The sequence below is a fragment of the Siniperca chuatsi genome, linkage group LG2 (assembly GCF_020085105.1).
Source record: "Siniperca chuatsi isolate FFG_IHB_CAS linkage group LG2, ASM2008510v1, whole genome shotgun sequence".
NCBI classification, from domain to species: Eukaryota; Metazoa; Chordata; class Actinopteri; order Centrarchiformes; family Sinipercidae; genus Siniperca; species Siniperca chuatsi.
The window spans coordinates 14,944,089-14,963,500 of record NC_058043.1 but is presented as its reverse complement, the minus strand read 5'-3'; the positions used below and the strand labels follow the sequence as shown (position 1 = coordinate 14,963,500).

At 40.0% G+C, this 19,412-nt stretch overlaps 2 protein-coding genes across 4 annotated transcripts; one reads left to right on the top strand and one right to left on the bottom strand.

Moving 5' to 3' along the window:
- Positions 1–1,462: 1,462 nt before the first annotated feature.
- Positions 1,463–6,911, top strand: si:dkey-183j2.10 (glutamate receptor U1). Its single transcript, XM_044174622.1, has 10 exons — positions 1,463–1,605; positions 1,782–1,867; positions 3,868–3,899; positions 3,994–4,173; positions 4,381–4,604; positions 4,795–4,892; positions 5,051–5,268; positions 5,350–5,569; positions 5,649–5,893; positions 6,276–6,911. Exons 2-10 carry the CDS (start codon positions 1,783–1,785, stop codon positions 6,378–6,380), a joined length of 1,407 nt encoding a protein of 468 aa, XP_044030557.1. The 5' UTR covers positions 1,463–1,605; position 1,782; the 3' UTR covers positions 6,381–6,911.
- plch2b (phospholipase C, eta 2b) lies at positions 6,586–18,042 on the bottom strand. Of its 3 annotated transcripts, none has more exons than XM_044174592.1 (21): positions 17,420–18,042; positions 15,884–16,030; positions 15,100–15,343; positions 14,779–14,908; positions 13,212–13,382; positions 12,467–12,560; positions 12,145–12,348; positions 11,909–12,029; positions 11,617–11,788; positions 11,358–11,471; positions 11,055–11,138; positions 10,792–10,889; positions 10,604–10,692; positions 10,309–10,494; positions 10,089–10,196; positions 9,513–9,637; positions 9,311–9,395; positions 9,070–9,216; positions 8,375–8,454; positions 7,188–8,286; positions 6,586–7,062 (listed from the first exon to the last, which is right to left on the bottom strand). In XM_044174592.1, exons 1-21 carry the CDS (start codon positions 17,769–17,771, stop codon positions 7,043–7,045), a joined length of 3,870 nt encoding a protein of 1,289 aa, XP_044030527.1. In that variant the 5' UTR covers positions 17,772–18,042; the 3' UTR covers positions 6,586–7,042. The 3 variants fall into 3 exon arrangements, with proteins under 3 accessions (XP_044030527.1, XP_044030535.1, XP_044030544.1); XM_044174600.1 differs by having other exon boundaries at positions 6,586–7,067; positions 17,420–18,041; XM_044174609.1 differs by lacking the exon at positions 10,089–10,196.
- Positions 18,043–19,412: the final 1,370 nt, after the last annotated feature.

Below are 19,412 nucleotides of genomic sequence, written 5' to 3'. Positions count from 1 at the left end.
TGTAGGGAGATAAAATGTACACAAAATATAACTGAAGAATTAAATGAATAAATGTAATGTGGAATCATTAACGCAGTATTTCCAAGACGCTATATTACATATGTATCCTTCACACATATTCTTTATTCTTCCGTAGCTGAGCTGACAAAAATACTCCATTACAATAAGTGTACTAGATTTGACAGTAATTTTATGAGTTTGAGGTCTATCAAAGCCAACAATGATTTTTACTAAATTAAGTTCATCCACTTGCAGGAGTCGATGCACTTACTTTAAATTACAGGATGATCATATGCCAGTGTTGAGATACAATCATTTTACCATGCCAGCAGACTTTTGTTGAATTTATTTATATATTATTACTCACTTTATAGTCTGAACGATCTAGCTCAAACTGAAGAACATAGACTGATGAGCTGTTCACTGGCTGGCTCAGTTCTTCAGGTCACTAGTTTCACTACAGGAGCTATAAAATGCCTGCGGAACACACACAGTGACTAATTCAGTCCACTGTGTCGTTATAGAGACCATTTCTGTTGCCTTGACACTCAAATTGATTTATATGAAGTAATATCAAGCTTTTCAGCTGTTCAGTGAGCACAGGCTTCCATTGTAACTTGAATTTATAACATAATTTATAATCTATAAGAGGATCATATGTTAAATACTAAATTGTTATACTTTATATTGTTATTAGCTCTCGCTCTAAAATTATAGCTGTCAAAGTGTTTTTTAACCTGCAGCCATATAGCCTATTGGTTCAGATGTTAATGGTAAAATATAAATGAAAACAAAAAATTAAATCATCGGATTGAACGAGCATGCCTGTCAGCACACTTGCTATTTTCTCCTGGCTCCCTGCTAGCTTTAAACAGACTGGTAGTTTTTATCTGTGCCCAATGCCATAATAAAAGATTTTTACTTATTCAACACTTTGCTGAGCCTCCAACATCTTTACAAGAGCAGAGAGTGCTGTAATGCCGCAAAAGCTGATGTCACAGCTTGTTAACTTTTTCATACTGAGCACAAACAGCTCCAAATGAATCTAATACACACATAACATTCATATTTGTGTTAGTCCCTTAAATCTACATTCTGTATAAGTCACCCATGTGTATGGAATTCATCGTACTAAAGTGGCTTCAACACTTCTACTTACAGAATGACTTAGTCAAAAGTAATATACAGTGTGTGACAGCTGCTTCAGGAGCTTCAAAGATTCAACTTTGATCATAAATGTAAATATCATAAAACCTGTGATACTCTTGATTACAATACAAGTGTAATGTTACTGTTCTATAACAAGATGATGTGACTTAGATGCTTTTTTATTCATTTATATTATTAATATATTCTTCAGAGTCATTTTTAGTATAAATAATCACATTTTGTTCCATAGTGGAAGTTATATGTTCGTACCTCATGCTGCTTCTCCCCACCCCTACAAATTTCTTCCACTTTCTCCACCCACACAAAACTTTGTTGGCTGTCTTAACACATTTGACTCTGAAAAACTTCAGATCACGCTGCATCGCAGTCGAGCTCACTGGGGTCCGACTAAATCTGACGCGCCAACCCAGCAGTCATATCTTGGACTCTTGTCAGGTAAGGACATCCATCATATGTACTCTCCTCAGTCATTGTCAGTGTCACTATTTAATGTGTTGATGTGATTCACATGTTTGCATTTGTATCAAGAAACGTCTTAATATACATTTATTTAAGTTAATCAATGTGATTCATCTGATGCACAACCAACCACTAATTTTTGTAACTTGTAGGATGCAAATCAGGAGAATCAGGATGCTGTTTGGCTTCATTGTATTGTCTGCTGGATTTTTCCTGGACACAGGAGTCTGCACTGCAGGTAAGGAACGCAGAAATAAGACTAACACACCCAATCAATATAATAGATTTACCCAGGCTTTTTTGCTAACCTCAAACCATGTTGAAAGTGGCTGAATGTGCATTGATGTAAAAAAAAAAAGAAAAAAAAGTTGTTTTGTCAGTTTACTTTGATATTTCAAAGTTTGACCCGGTCACTGCATTTGTAATTCTGTGTGGTGGCAGCTTGCTTTTTTGATGTGCCAAATTCCTCATGTTTTCACTGCTGGATTTGGTAGAAATTTCTTAGGCTTGACGAGACATAAATACATAAACAGTCAGCTCGGATCAATATCAAAGAGTAGAGCCACATCCTGTCCAACTCTTGTAGAAAAACAGAAAAGGAAGCAAGCCAGTTGACAAAAAACGGTAATAAATCAACTGTATGGAGCAAACAAAAGCCCTGTGTTTCAGAGTGGCCAAAAAGTGACAGGGGCTTGAAGAGCTTGTATACGTGTCATCTTTTGAAAAGGAGGATCTGATGGTTGTCAGGATCACCCTGTGGTGATGGATCCCCAAGGCCTTGGCCTCAATCGAGGCTTTTGATACTCTTTGACTTCCCTCCCATCTCACAGTGCCATGGCATTGAGACTCTTTGAATAAAAACACTGCTCTAAATAGATTGTGGTGTGCAAATCGTTTTCAAGTAGGCGAGGAGATTGGCCAGATCTCTAGGATACCGGAAACCAGTTGTGACTAGAAGGTCAACACATGCACCCTGAAATTCACCTCAGACATCTCTGCATGTCGGAGTAAAGTCTGAAGATGGCCAATGCACAAAAGGGTCTTTGATTCTGCTAAATTTAGGATGGACATCAGCTGTGAAAAACTTTTGTCAGTCAAAATAAACCAATACTCGATTGCTCTCTTACTCTAATGTATCCCCATTATTTATTGCCTCTCATACCTTTTCAACTTTTCAGTTTTCATAGTCAAGACAAATGGTGTTTGTATATGTAAAACAGTGGTTCCCAAAGTGGGTACCAAGGCAGCTGGTGGATGGGCCACTGGTGCTGTGGTTTTGTTTATTTTCATTTATTTATTGTACATTTTTAATAATGTTATAGCCACATAATAAAGAACGTGACAACATTTACATCATCTACATTTTCTATCACCTTTCAAACATATCAAACAGAAGAACTAAGCAATAAAAATCAAAATCATATGAACAAGAATAAGAGTCCACAGCTACGAGAGTCTACTGCTTTGTGAGGCTGTTCTTATGCACAGCCAGTGCCAGTAAATGCTTACATCAGAAAAGTCAAAGGATAATCATAATCATCAGGATTCCTCCTTTGGGTGCCATGAATGTCTGTACAAATTATTGTGCCAATCCATTTAGTGGATGTTGAGATATTTCACTGGATAAGTGAAAACTAAGACCTGCTGTTGGCGCTAGATCATCCTCTGGGAACCATGAATGTCTGTACAAATTTTCATCTTAATCCATCCAATAATGGACCAAAGTGGTGGACCGATCAACAGACCGACATTGCCATCCCTAGGGCCATGCTTCTAACATGGCCAAAAATAGTAATCACTTGCTCTGTTACTTTAATGTATCCTAATTACTTATTCCAGTGGTTCCCAACCTTTCTTAGTGTGGACATGAGCTGTGGACAGTTCAACTAAAGAGATTTTTTCTTCTTGAGTTTGTCTTATTTAAAATTTTTAGAGACCTGAAGAGTAAAACTATCCAGCATTTCACAAGAAAAGAAAATGCTAAAATTTGAGAAAAGCAAGAAAAAATGAATAAGTTCCTGTAACAGATATTTCTTTCTTATTCCTTTAATCATCTGGTGACCACCTCAGATTTATTTTGACACCCCTTGGGGAGGTCCTGACCCCCAGGTTGGGAACCACTGATTTATTCCCCCTCATATCTTCCTAACTTCCCAGTTTTTATAGACACGATGAATGGTCCTTGTATCTAAAAGTTATCATACTAATGTGTTCCTTACTTTTCCCCCTCAACATCAGTGCAATCAGAGCTGAGAATCACAACAATAAAGGTAGTTAATTTGTTTCTTTCGAGCTTATAGTAAAGGTAAATACATAATTTAAGGTAAAACAAATTTCACTTACTTTTTACATATTTTCTTTTAGCAAGAGCCATATGCAATGTCCAAAGGCACACAAATGGAGGGCTTTTGCATGGACCTGCTGTCTGAAGTAGCCAAGAAGGTGGGCTTCAAGTACAAAGTGCAGCTGGTGAAAGATGGTTCATACGGCAGACAGGATGAGAACGGGAACTGGAATGGGATGATTGGAGAGGTGGTGAGAGGCGTGAGTACATGAAAACAGACATTTGGAGGGATCAAAGGGCAGCAAACCACTCTGCAGAAGCTTGAATTACCCAGCTGGCATCTGTGACTCACAATTGACACATTCAAAATAAGTGAATATGTGGTGTGAACAATATCATCAGGGATGTTGGTGCAATTCAGATCTCTTAAATTCTCTTAAAGTAAGTATTTTTTGCATTCCCGGCAGGAGGCAGACCTTGCGATTGCTCCACTGACTCTCACTGCAGCTCGGGAGAAAGCGGTGGGGATGACCAAACCGTTCATGCAGACAGGAATCAGCATCCTGCTGAGGAAGGACATCTCAGAGGGAACAGGCTTCTTTGATTTCCTGACCCCCTTTACAGCTGAGACTTGGGTTGGCATACTCATTGCCTACCTGGGGACCGCTGTTTGCATCTTTATAGTTACTAGGTTGGTGATGCAAGTAGTTTAATTTTTTGAAAAAGTGGTAATTATGATTTATGTATTGCTATCTATTGATGTGCTGTGGATTTGAATACGATTTATACTTCTTGTCTGTAGATATTTTCACATTTCTGCTGGCAGTTGAATCCCCTTGAGTGCGGTTGCATTAATAAGTAATACTTTTATGCAAATGCAGACTCAGTCCATGTGAGTGGAGTCAGCCTCAGAGTGAGAAGAACAGATTCAGCCTCCTCCACAGCCTGTGGTACACAGCTGGAGCTCTGACTCTACAAGGTAAACAGCAAAACCAGACATGTTGTATACCACCAAATAGAGAGGGGAATCTCTTCGTCACTTAATGCATTTGATTGCTGATTTGTTTCTTTTCTGGAAATTCTCTCCCTCTTGGCTTGTGACATTTTTATTTTTACTGTACTTTTTTGTGTTGTCAGGTGCTGGTCCTCACCCCAAAGCTCTTTCAGGACGTGTCATCTGCTGCAGCTGGTGGTTATTTACCATCGTCCTCCTGGCTTGTTATTTCTCCAACCTAAGCTCCTCTAAGACCTCTGAGTCCACTCATCTGACGGTGAAAGGGTTTGAGGACTTGGCCAATCAGGACATGATTGAGTACGGCTGTTTGGCTGGCTCTTCAACCCTTGCCTTCTTCAAGGTACATCAGACATCAGATCACTTATGGATCCCCCATCTCACTGCTGTTTCTCTAATTCTTCCTAATTTTACCTTCATCCAGAATTCAAACAATCCAGTGTACCGCAGAATCTATGAACACATGGAGAGAACTACGAGTTTTGTGTCATCTATGGACGAAGGGGTCCAGCGTGCAAAAGAGGGAAACTATGCCTTTATTGGAGAGTCTGTCTCTTTGGACTTGGCAGTAGCACGCCACTGTGAACTGGTCAGAGCACATGAGGTCATTGGCATGAGGGGATACAGCATTGCAGCCACCCTTGGTGAGGCTAACAATTTCATAAAACAATTTTAAAACATTTTAATGGTATATTTAACATTAAGTCTATCAATTTTCTCAAGGCTCACCGATCATAAAGAACCTCAGTGTGGCAATCCTACAACTGAGCGAGGCAGGGGAGCTGGCTTACCTGCGAAGCAAGTGGTGGGCCAGCAGCTGCCTAGCAGACAAGGCCAAGTCTTCAGCTTTGCAGCCGCACAGCCTCAAGGGGATGTTTCTGGTTCTTTCCCTGGGCCTGGGCCTGGGAGCACTGCTGGCTGTCCTGGAGCTCACCTCCAAGAGCCGCAGAAGTGCAGCTGAGCAGAGGGTATGTGCAAGTGCATTCCCAAATCACATCACTTCTGTCAGGCGAATAAAACATCCATCTCCAAGGTGTTACATTTTCAGGCTCTAAATCAAACAGCCTTGCTTTTTGCACAATGTGTATTTGTATTTATTCAATAGGATTTTAAAGTGTTTTGTAAGCTTGAAGGCGACAACGTTTGCTCAACCATTTAAAGACATGCAATCTGTTAAAGTTTAAAGCAACCACCATTTACCAACTGGTTTTCACATCAGCTTTAGAAAACCAAAATGCATACAACAACCAGACTCAGAAACTCATACTCATCCACACAACGATGTTTACATTAAATTCATCCACATATTAATGTTTCACTACTGTTTATATTTATACGTCCTTCCCACAGAAATCCTGCTGCACTGTGCTGACTGAAGAACTGAGTCTGCGCTTGAGGACCAGCAAAGTGAACAGACCCCAGGAAAATGTAGACAAAGACAAAGAAAAAGCATAGAAACATCCTTGAAACATATTGTTTTACATAAGTCTGAAAACTGTGATTCTTTTAACTTTCTTTTTTGGTTTGATAGCTGTTTCAGAATGTGTTCTAATGTTTGACAGAAAGATTAACTTAATTGTAGGTTTTGAACTTTCATACTTGTAAATATACATCAGATAAAAAAGAAAAAATATTAAATTTAAAAATCAAAAAGCTCACATTTTATTAAAATAATCAATTTATTGATTTTCAAGTACGAACGCTACAATTTCAATGAAAAAGCAAACATTATAGTTTAAATATTATAAAAAATAATTATTAAAATGATCAATGCTTACACTGAAAATTTGACTAACAAATAGTGCTCATGGACTTTAAAGTTACTTACATTACTTTTCATGACTGCATCATGATGTTTTGTACAGTTGGCAATGGCATCGCATGATTTCAACAATTTCTTTTTAAAAACTACTTCATGCATAAAAACTGTGTGGATTGTAAACATTCCAGCAGGCCTAGAATAATAAAAATTAATTTGTAATTCTGCATGGTGTCTTCCCATTTATCTAGAAAGAAAATCAGAACTGCTTTGTGACTCCGTCCCCCTCATCATCCTCCCACACCTCCTTTTTGTGTTGTTTCTCTTTTTCTTCTTCTTCTGAATGATGTCTTTGGAGTCACAAATCTAAACTGTGGTCTAATCTTAAAGAAAAAAAAACAGTAAAAACAAAAGCCATTATTTGATATAGACACTTCACTTTTGTACATAGTCCTTTTTCTTTTACTTTTGCAAATGTGAATCACACATCATCTATGACTCACCATTTAGAAAAAGCGGCGATTTACAGCGGAGCTCTCTCATCTTCTGGTCAAAAAGGGCCTTCATCTCCCTCTGCAGGGTGCCGTCATGTTGCTCTGCCCCGGCTGGCACACAGGAGGGCACAAACTCCAGGCTGTCAGTGCTGCCGTCACTGCTGTTGGATGTGCTGTCAGACAGGCAGAGGCCATTGGGTATGGGCCTCACCTGGCTGATGTAGCTGCCGCAGTTTTGTGCTCGCTGTATCTGCCAGTGGAAAGCAGGCTTGCGGTTCACCGTCGGCGTCTGTGGAGAGGTAGTCTGTTTTCGAGGGCAACTGTGTGAGCGCGCCTTTGTTCGTATTGGTGTGGACAGTTGGGGGGTGGCTGGAGCCTCTAAGGTCCGTCTCACCCTGGCAGGGGACGATGGAGGGATGGGTGGATAGAATTTGGCTTCAGGCTGGAACAGAGTCTGTGGCACTGACAGAGGCTGAGGGAGGGAATCAGTCTGACTCAGAGTTTCTGGTGGTTGCTCAGGATCAATGGAAATGTCCTTGTCTGGCTCTGGTTCTGTTGGTAATTCCTCAGATTGTTCAGGCTGCTCTGGTTCAAATGTCTGAACTGTCTCCTGCTCAGCACAGTTTGACTCTGGTGATTCATCAGGTTCATTCTCCAACTCTTCTTGAATTGTATTTTGGCTGTCAGGCGCAGGACCATCAGGACAAGAAGCTTGGGAAGAGGTCTCAAGGTCAAAGCTTTCGGCTTTCACACAGGGAACAGCCCCCATGTTGTGGGAGTCAGTGGAGGACATCCGGCTGAAGATCCCTCTCCTTTTCTCTGGTGGTTCATGAATTTTAACTCTGTGAGCTCGCCTCACTGGCTCACTCATGGCCCCTTTGTGGATGGCAGCCTTGGCTGCTGGCCCTTGTACCAGAGGAGACATTTCCCCATTCCTGCTGTCTTGAGAGATGGTGTCCAGATCCTTGCGGAAGTACAGCGCACGTCCGTCTTCTGAGGACAGGACAGAGAAGTCTAGAGAAGGCTGTTTTTGATGACCCTTCATATGCTTCTGGGCAGCTTTTTGGATATGTTTTCTGGCTGCTTGGACTGCATTTGTGGGTTTGATCTGAATTACAAAGGACACCAAAGGTTTTAAGATAGAGTTGTCAGATGAAGCTGAAATTAGATTTGTGAGTTTATTTAGAGTAACTTACCTTTCCTGTTATATCATTGATAGCGACATGAACAAAGATTGACGACTCTGCCATCCCCTCCAGGTACACATGCCGAAAACCTACAAGTTTTACATAAAAAATCATGTTAACCTAAATTTCATTCATTCATGTTATAGGAATAGTTCAACATTTTGGGAAATATTCTTATTTGTTTTGTTTTCATTTCCAGGAGTTTGCTAATTAACATGTTATGTCTCGTTTGTTTGATCACTACAAGTGTAGAAATGACAAGTTGTGGTTTTACAAAGGGTTATGTGAGGGACTATTTCTTGGCCAGTTGTAGCAACTTCCTGGAGTGTTATCATCATGTTGAGACTCCAGGAAGTTATTACAGGATATAATTTGTTAAGTAGTGAGTTTTAGAGGTGCTGGCACTTTGGAAAGAGCCAGGCTAGCTGTTTCTCCCTGTTTCCAGTGTTTATGCTAAGCTAAGCTAACTGGCTTCTGGCTGTAGCTTTATTGATCTAACAGACATAAGAGTGGTATCAATCTTCTCATCTAACTCTCTGCAAGAAAGCAAATAAGCGTATTTCCCAAAATGTCAAACTATTCCATTAATGTTGTTTTTTTCTGTAAACTGAACTCACATTTTTTCCTCATTAGAGAAGATATTTTGAAAAAAACTAGCACACACATTTTTGTGTACATGACGGATATCTTATCATGTAATCTACCTGGCATCATACTTCTGAAAGCAACAGTCCTCTGTCCAATGAAATCTCGTCCAATAGGATCATGATCCCACACTTCGAAACGCACCAGAGCGATCTGCGGCATTTGAATGTTGAAGATGAGGGTCTCCTCCCACATTGGGTTGAAACCTGAGTAACAGTAGAAGGGTAGTTACACAGACTGAAAAATAGGAAAGTCGATACTTATGAGATTTGTATTGCAAGATGTATTTTGTGCACATACCATTATCATCCACCACCCTGGTCTGCTGCTTGGAACAATCAACAGGTATACCAATTATCTCAACCTCAACAAAGGGATCGATAATCTGGAAGTACAAAAACAGGAGCAAAAATAGCATTTTAGTGTTGAAAAAGATCTTTTTAAAAGGTTTGTCAGGTGTAATAATCAATAATAGATTATGTCTGCAGTATGTTGGCCTCACCTCTCCTCTGTCCCCAAACATTGAGTCTTTGGGTTTGGGAAGCTGCTGTCCACTGATGATCTTCAGCACTAACTGAGTCTTTCTGTGTCCTGGTAGAGGATCCTCCAACATCGGGTTAAAGGCAGCTGAGAAAAAACAAGAAAATTGACTACCCCCTCACATAAGGACATTTGCCTTTAAAGGGCCAGTGTGTAGGATTTAGTGGCATCTAGTGGTGAGGTTGCAGATTGCAACCATTTAAATACCCCACCCTCCCCTTTCAAGCGTGTAGCAGTACCTACGGTGGCTGCGAAACATGCGAAAGGCCCTATCTAGAGCCAGTTTTTGGTTGTCTGTTCTGGGCTACTGTAGAAATGTGGCGGTGCAACATGGCGACCTCCGTGTAAGGGGACCCGCTCCCTCTGTAGATATAAAGGGCTTATTCTAAGGTAATGAAAACACAACTTCTTATTTTCAGGTGATTATACACTTATGAAAACATACTTATAAGAATATAATATTCCCTTTCTGCCAATAGCTCCTCCTAAATCTTACTGACTGGTCCTTTAACTCTGCACAGTCTGCATATACACATACCTTTACACATGCACTTAGGCCTCAGAATATATCCACAGTTTCCATTGCTTGAGAACTTGGCTCGGTTCAGTTCAAGCATACGGCCCTCTGTTTGATAATTCATTGCAACTAAAATGAAACAACATACATACATCATTGAAAAGCTGCTACAGTACTAAGCATACCTCTCATTGTAATTTTCTAAAAGTAGGCAGTACTGCAATCTCCGTGACAGTCTTACCCATATGGCATCCTGCATTCCAGTATGGCTGTGGGTTGAAGTTGCTCGAGTCCACTCTGTAGTTGGACGGGTAAACTCTTAGAAGTTGGCGCTGGTTGAAACGGACCAACTCACCCGGCTTCAGCTGTAAGATCTGGTTCATAACAGTCTCGTTGAGGGATGATACCTGCCAACTGTTTGCAAATGCTGCCAGACAGAAAAAAACAGCATCAAACATCCATTCCTTAAATATATAATGAACTGTAAGATTATGTGTGCGATTTCAGGTGTGATGTTCACTTTGAAGACCCTTTACCTTGTGTTTCTATGTCATGCACGCGGACTGACTTTGTGTACTTGACCAGGTCAGACAGAGCTCGGGACAACCTCATTGTTTTCCTCTTCCTGAAGGGAGGGTTATAGACTTAAATGTGTACAGTGCAGTACAACCGTAGATACTAAGAGCGTTAAATGGCTAAAACTACTTAATTCAATGAGCCTTACTTGGGATGGTAAACAATTTGTGTCCTTTCCCTGCTGCTGCTGTGGTCTGACTCGCCATCAGACGTCGTCTGATTTTTCACTCTGATTCTCTTTTTCCTCTAAAAAAAAAAGAGCAGTCACCTCCATATTTACACAGTTTTTACATTTTTTGTCCTCTACACAACTTGTTTAAAACTGTCAATTATATTATTTGCAATTTTTCTGATGGCGGGAAAAGTAGAAGGGCCATAAAAATAAACTGAGAAAATAAGCAAAGGGCTGACCTTCCGTTTGAAGCTCCTTATGATCGATCTACCAAATCGTCTCTTCTTCTTGGTTTGATTGGCAGAGGTAACACTATTCCCTTCCTAAAACAGTCAAATATAATCCATAATTATGCATATCTATCTATCTATCTATCTATCTATCTATCTATCTATCTATCTATCTATCTATCTATCTATCTATCTATCTATCTATCTATCTATCTATCTATCTATCTATCTATCTATCTATCTATCTATCTATCTATCTATCTATCTATCTATCTATCTATCTATCTATGTAGGTGTTAACATTTCATTTGCCTGTGCGTTATCATCATCATCATCGTCTTCCTCTTCTTCCTCATCACCAGTGTCTTCATCAGACACATCACCCTCCTCTGCATCAGGATCAATGTTTGTTGGCAGCTTTTTCCCCTGGACAACAAGAATTAATGACTCACTGTTATAAGTCTGTGTGTGATCGCGTGTTGTGTTTTGTGTGCTGCATATTATTAACACTTTGTGTGAGTATCCTTTTAGCTCAAGATTGAACAGCATATGTTGCTAAAAACAACTTTACCTTGACTAAAACTTTCCCTTTCAGGATCTCAGGGGAGGGCAGCTTCTTGCATTCATGTATATTGACATTGGACAGATCCAGTTTGTCCTGTAGCACCTCTCTCAGATACTCAGCCATCTTCTTCTGCTGAGGCACAGTGCAGTGGTTCTCTATGGACAAGATCACTGGATACCTGGGGGTGGGGGGGTGGGTTTGGGGTGAAGTGATGATACCTGAGCTACAGAGCCAGCATGATGCACAGGCATGATGCTTTTTATTGTCAGTATCAGAATCAGGAACCAGAAGCACTTACTGTGATTTTGTGAAGGCATATTTGTTAATTGTTTCAACAACGTCTTTGAAGAGAATTTTGGATGTCAAGGTGTAGCCGTGATGAATGATGGGCTCCCCGTCAGGCCCATCCCAGCAGTCCACTGAAAGAGGAGAAAAAACAACAACAAAAGAGATAAGACTGAGTGAGTCACCTTGTCTTTAATATCATGAAATCACAGTGAAGACAGCTGAAGTTCTGGTTTTGCAGGCTCTTACCCTCCACACAACGACAGCCTGCCTGGAGAACATAGGCATACATTTCCACTCTAGACTGAGAGAGCAGCTGGTCTCCTGTCAGGTAGGTGTTGTGTGAGGTGGCAATGAAGTAGTTACTCAAAGGCTGCGTCATATCCTGGTTCACCTGATTGTGCTCTGGGTTGAAGATATCACCTGTAGGACTCCTCATGAAGTTGGTAAAACCTGAAGGACCAGACCAGTTGTGTTATTTGTATGTTGATGTGACATATGTGATGTTACTGATACTCATCAGTGGTCAAATTCATTGTTAAGTAAATTGTTATAAGCAAGTTCCCCATACCATCAATACCCAGTACCATACGCTGCAGGTTCTCAGGACATGGCTCAAACTTGGCCACGATGTCAGCTAGATGCTCTCTGGCAAGACCTCGCATCTGCAAATAAAACAATATCAGGAATGTCCTTTTTGGTTTAACTGATCCAATATTTTACACACGTTTCAGAAGTTGAATGTTTTTATTGTGAACTAGCAGCAGAAGGAAATTTTAAAGTTCTTTTAAGTTCTAAGTTCTTTTATACAGAGGCTTAAAACTTTTTGCCCTATATACCTTTTATTTAATTAAATTTAGGACTATACATTCATATCTTGCACTGCTCTGTAGCTGCGCTGTAACTTTTATTCTACTGTTATATCTGTTTTATTCAAACTTAGCTTATTTTAATCTTAACTTTTTCTTTAATTCTCAATGAGCCTGATATCAATTAGATAAAATTTCAAACAGTAAGGCTGGAAAACATGCATGCATTGTTTCCTATGAATCCCTTGTGCATGTTAAGGCAATTTGAATCATGTGCGGGAATGGCGGACTCCACTAACAATGAAAACGACTATAAAGAGAGGTGATAACAGAATGTTTATACATTGAATGGCTACTGTTGAAAAAATGCTGACCAGGAATAGTGTCAAAAATAGGGTGTGATTTAATGAAAATCACAAGTATAATAACTTTAAAATAAATACACACATTAGGGGGTTCTTTCCACTAAACATGAACTGGGATGAATCTTTTTACAATTTGTTGTACCTTCTGTTCATTTTCCAGAAAGCGTGCAAGGTCCTGAAGATCCATGACTTCTTTCTGATTGCTGTAGGAGATCATTATCAGGTAGAGGTCTCTGCGTGTGGAAATCATCTTGTAGAACGAACAGAATTCTTCAAAGCCCAGAGAGCCCTGGTTCTCGTCCGTGTCTGCTTCCTACAGATAACGACAAAAGTATTTTATGAGCAAGAAATAACTCTCTCGGTATGTGTGATTTGAGATAACCACCCTGCCAAAGAAAATAGGTACCACCATACACCCATCTGAAAGATATATCTCTATCACCATCAAACATGATGGAGCTCGTTCACAGAGACTATCATCATCAGGAGGGGAGGACAGTAAGCTACTGAACTAAAGAAATATTGCAGTGCAGATAAAGCCATCTGTTCAGCAGTGGCCATATGGCCTTCCTGTGGCACTCTCCTGCACTATCCTGCCAAAATACTATACATATTTGTCTGCTGGTTTAATTTCCATCCTTATGTCTTACTGCTTCTCTGACTGAAATGATGTAAAGATCACATAATGAATAGGCCTCTATAAAGGATTTCCCACCTTTAACCACTTTTCTTTCTTTTTTACTTTTTCAGGTTTCTTTCTGTTGACAGTTTGCACACAGAGAAAGGGTTTCTGCCCATAACATCAATACATTAAGAAGTAATATAATTGTATCCTGTCTTGCTGATGATTTCTGTTTTTTTCTGGTTTAGAAGTATTTTATGCTGGATGCATTTTTTTTGCCACATACAAACCTATTTTGTTTATTTTTAGCCATTCTAACAGTGTGGCTCAATGCAAGGCAATGTGTCTGTTTGTGGGTCCACCACTTTGGTCCAGACTGAAATATCTCAACAAGTATTAGCCATGACATTTTGTACAGACATTCATCGTGCTCAGAGGATGAATCCTACTGACTTTGGTGATCCTCTGACTTTTCCTCTAACGCCACCATGAAGATGACACGTGTGATTTTGAGTGAAATGTCTCAACAACTACTGGATGGATTGCCATGAAATTTGGTTTACACGTCCATGTTCCCATGCATGAATTGTAATAACTTTGGTGATCTCTGACTTTTCCACTAGCGGCACCATCAGGTCTAAACTTCAGTTTATAATAAACCAAAGTATTGGTTTATGACCAAATACCTGCAAAACTAATGACATTCCCATTAGCCTCAGCTGTACTTTGAGCTTTGTGCTAATTAGCAAACGTGAGCTAACATGCTAAACTAAGATGGAGACCATGGTCAACATTATACCTGCTAAACACCAACATTTTAGCATTGTCATTGTGAGCATGTTATCATGCTGACGTTAGCATTTAGCACATAGCACTGCTGTTGCTAACTGCAGCTTCACAGAGCAATCAAGCCACCAGTTAAATCATGTTGTAGCTTAACACAATGTGAATTATCTTTTGTAGCCATGTAGCCACAACTGATTGAAGCAACATTTCAAGCATAGTGAATACTAGATTACTCAATATGCAAAAATACAGACAAACCTATGGCAGCTTGCAAATGAACCTTTGTGGGTATAAATCTTACTTGAAACATCTGCCTGACTTTCTGCTTGGGTAAATTCACATTGAGTTTGTGGAGCAGCTGGTGAACCTCTCCAATGCTCAAGGTGCCATCTCCATTTTTGTCGGCCTCAGAGAAAGTCTGCTGTAACCATGTGAGGCTGCAGTTAAGGAGGAAACTACAAGGGTCATGGTCAGGTCAGGTCATGTGTGTTGTTCTATCAGATTATTCTCAACTTCTTGTACAAATGGATGTGTTAACATCTACTTTAAATATGTAGTGATGTATTTGTATTAATTAGTCATTTAGAGATTAAACGTGTATGAGAGGCCGGATAAAGGATATTGATCACGGGTGCGTTGCCTCCGGGCCAAACTGTCTTCATCACTGATACCAGCCATGAGGTATTTCAGCCCAGTGATCCAGGTGCGGGCCTCCTCTGCGTTGGTGGAGACCAGGTCCAAGGACTTCACACGCTCCCCGTAGTAAATACTGAAGCAGCAGTTTGGGTCGAAGCGGTTGTCTGCGTACCGCCTGAAGATCTCTGACCTTTTCCCCTCGCAGACTTCATGGATTGAATCAATAGTTACTGAAACAGATGATCAGTAAATGTACTGGGGGTCATTCAGAGCTACTCATCTTTTTAAATAGTGTGTTTGGATCAGTGGTTCCAGTAATTGTCTATAGACTCTATAGAATATTTGTGCTGAACTACTTGTGTAAATGTCTTTGTTTCGTTCAGATTGCCTATGGTTACATGTTACTATTTCCATTTATTTAGTTTACAAAAACATCGTAACAAATAGATAACACAGGCAACTAGTGAACTCTTTACAGCCTGTTCCCCCATTAAGCAACGCAACCAAACTTTTATGCGCACGTTACTTGGAACAACACACAAAGAGGGGTTACAAGTGTGAAAGGTCACAGAAGTATTAGAGCTATTAAAATCTTGACTGATAGCGAGATACAGCAATATGTTTATGTGCAAGCCTCACTTAAACAGTAGGCCCATTAAGAGAAGAAAAGGAACTTAAATCTATTTATTTTTAGTGATGGTGATTGGTTTTTGCCATGTGATCAGTGCTGCAAAAATAAATATTGAAAAGTCACAGTGATGATGGCTCACATTTGGCCTTGTCATGTTTCCTGGAGGGCCGCCACCGGATGCAGGACTTGTGCTCGTCCAAGTAAAAGAATCGGACCAATCCTTTTTTCTTCCCCTTTAGTTTGGTCATCTGAGTGCCAGCCTGCATGGTGCACATACACCTCTCCACTACAGGAATGCACAAGGAGACACATTATTTATTAAGTGGCTGTCCGTCTCCATAGGTATGGGGATCATCACATTGTCATTTATTTACTGCCAACATCAGAGGGAGCTTGTGCAAATCAATTATTCAGTGTATTGTGTATTCAGTAATGTGTGATACTATAATGAAAGCTTACTATTTTTAGGCCATTCAATCCTAGTTCCTGCCTCAGCTTGTCCATTTTTCAACGTTAATTTGTCAAAAGTGCCTCATTATTATTATTATTGCAAATTTTGCTGAGACAATTTGTAATACATGAAATACTGCTCTATGTGTGTGTGTGTGTGTGTGTGTTATAAAACATGATAAAGTGGTTGGTTTTCTTGATTCAGTGTAATTCAATAATTATCACAGAATAATAGCACAACTAACTATCAAATGGCTGATGATATGATGAAGAAGTGATAAATATCCATTTTACTAATACTGGAACAACACATTGAAACGGTACAAATTTGGTGCTTTTATATAAAGTGAATGATTTTATCCTATTCAACTGCACTAGTTGGGATATGTAGAGCATGATGCTTAGGTATGTCTCTACTCCTTAATATTAATACGAAAAGACATTTAAAAGCCAATTTGCAAAATTGGGGGGGGGCATGTTTTGCTCTTGGCAGGAAGACATTATGACAACCTCAAAGGAATACCTGAAGCAGTAGAGATAGAGGTTTACCATCAAGCACTTGTTTATGAGATTATAGGCTGCGTCACACAGGGATTTAAGTAGCTGTATATGTGTTAATGATAAGAGGCAAAAGAGATACACCACCCTGAAATGATCTTTGTCTATAAAACAAATCCAACAATTATCAGTTGTCTCACAGTGATTCAAATTGTTTCCTGACTTTTCTTGCAAACTTTGAATGGTGTGTGCATAGTGTACTAAAATAGCAGATCAGATCCAATGATTTTCTTGTAACATTCAGGTCATGGTGAAGTGGTGTGATTGTTTTGTGTGCTGAGAGCAGCTAACCTTTGTTTGTAATCTGAAGCTCAGATACATGTGACGCAACCTGGCTCATCATTCAGGCTAATCCTAAAGGATTGTCTACTGTCCATATGTTATCTACTCACAGGCTTCCCTGCAACTTCATTCTGTTGTGTGGGAAATTCACACATATTAGAGGCCAATTGCAAGAAAATGTCATGGTTAAAGTTTCAAATTCAGATGTCCTGGTTTTAAAATATCTTATTAATGTTATGTGTGTCCTTATTGGACACACATAACTTTAATAAGAGGTTAATTTGCAGCAGCTTGTACGCACTTCTGTGAAACAACCTGTTGATATACTGCAATAATTTGAGTGTTTGAAAGAAATATTATGTAATGAGTCATTAGTGAATCTTACCTATCTGACCCAGTCTCCATTTCGGTTGTGCGACGACACTGCCACCAATCCAGAAAAACTCCTCTGCAAGTCTGGAGATGGATGCTTTCTGCCATAGTTTTGGAGAGCTCATAATGGACAGGGTGGGTGATTTCAAGGGACTCGAGGGCTGTTTCGCCTGATGAGAGGAGCCCTTACCAAGCGAGGGGGAGAACATTCCTGCTGACAGAGATCCTAAAGACTGAAAGGTGGTCTTCTTGGGTGACAGAGAGGACAGCGGTGGGCTGCCACTCAGCCCTGGAGACAGAGGTGCCATCGCTGGGGCACTGTTCATCCCTGAACTGTACATTTGAGTCCAACTCTCCTGTCCCATTCACCCCACATGAACCCACCTCCCCCTCACTCTGCTGGGCTCTTCAGCCAGGTTTGTTTATAGCACAGCTTCTCTCATGCAGATTTTAAAGTGTCAGCATATCCTCTTCTTTCAGTAAAAGTCTTCCCACACAGGATCGGGGAACAATATTCCCATCCTGAAGGTTCATTTCTCGTCATCTTGTGTCCAGTGATCCAGTGTAGCAGCCAAAGGTTCTTCTGTATTTATTTATTTTTGCTCTAAAAGAAAGCACACAGAGAAAGAGTGTGCAACATGTGTCAGTCACTAAATCTTCTTCAAGCTGTAATCCTGGAGTGAGGCTTCAGCCTTGCTTTCATGGAGGGATTTTCACGCAACCAGTAAGCCTCTGAAGAAAGAGAGTGGGATAGGAAGGGTGCAAACATTAATTTAACTACACTTCAGTCATTAAAGAATATAGTAATTATAGTAGATTTAATGGACTGTTTTTAAGGATAGACAGTATTATGATTTAAGGTTATAGTCACACTGGTGCAATTGGCTGTCAGCAAACTTTGAGTATCTATCCTTCAACTGTGTGCAATGATGCCCCCTGGAGGCAACAATGTCACATACAATAGACATATAGGTATGTACATACATCATGTTACAACATACAAAGAGATCCACTAATATTTTAAATACATAGGCCTAAGGGTAGAGTTACTCCAAAAAAGACTTTTCTTTTATGCTAAAAGCTTAACATATTCATGGTAAACCCACACAGGTGATTTGATTTATTTTGCCTTATTTTTGCCTGGACAGAGAACACTTTCTCACTCCTCTGTAAGTTTTGTTGCACCTGTTAGGGGGAATCAGTCTGGTTATATGACACAATTCCCAGCAGAGCTCGATCTAATTTCAACCTGCATGAGTAGAGATCTAATCAGTGAAAACACCCGTGTGGGGCCTATGAAAACCATCAACAGGAAAATGTAGCTTTGTCACTGAACAACAACTAATAAATTCCAGGTGTGCCAGCTGATTGCTCAGTTGCATCAATTTGGCTTACGAGGTCAAATGTTTGTAAGACAGGCCTTTTTCACAGAAGACTTACAGTATGACACAGTACGAAAAGCATAGGTGTAAATACTAAAGTTAATGATGGTTGAATCCATGTAGCTGCTTCAGTTTCAGGGTCCTGGTATTGTGCATGCTGGCTCACTGTCACACTGCCATGGCTCACTGGGACACTTGAATACAACAGAGACATTTTTTAATGTTATTAGTGACTCCCGTGCTTTTCCTACTATGACGAGTCAGAATTTCTGCTGTGAAAAAGGCCTATTTTGGTGTTTACTAACTGTTGTTTCCTTGTTTCCTTTCCTCTGTTGTTTTTGGCATAACTGTAAGCCTACTCTTAGCGTGTTAACATGCTAACATTTGTTAAAAATCACAGCTGAGGCTGCCGTGAATAGTTTTGCAGGTATTTGGTCATAAACCAAAGTACTGGACAAATGAAAAGGTTTGACCTGATGGTGGCACTAGATTAAAAGTCAGGGGTTCACCAAGTTATTTGGATACATTGTCAGGGAACGAATGAATTGCTGCACCAAATTTCATGGCAATCCATCCAATAGTTGTTGAAATATTTTTGTCTGGAATAAAATGGTGCACAAATCC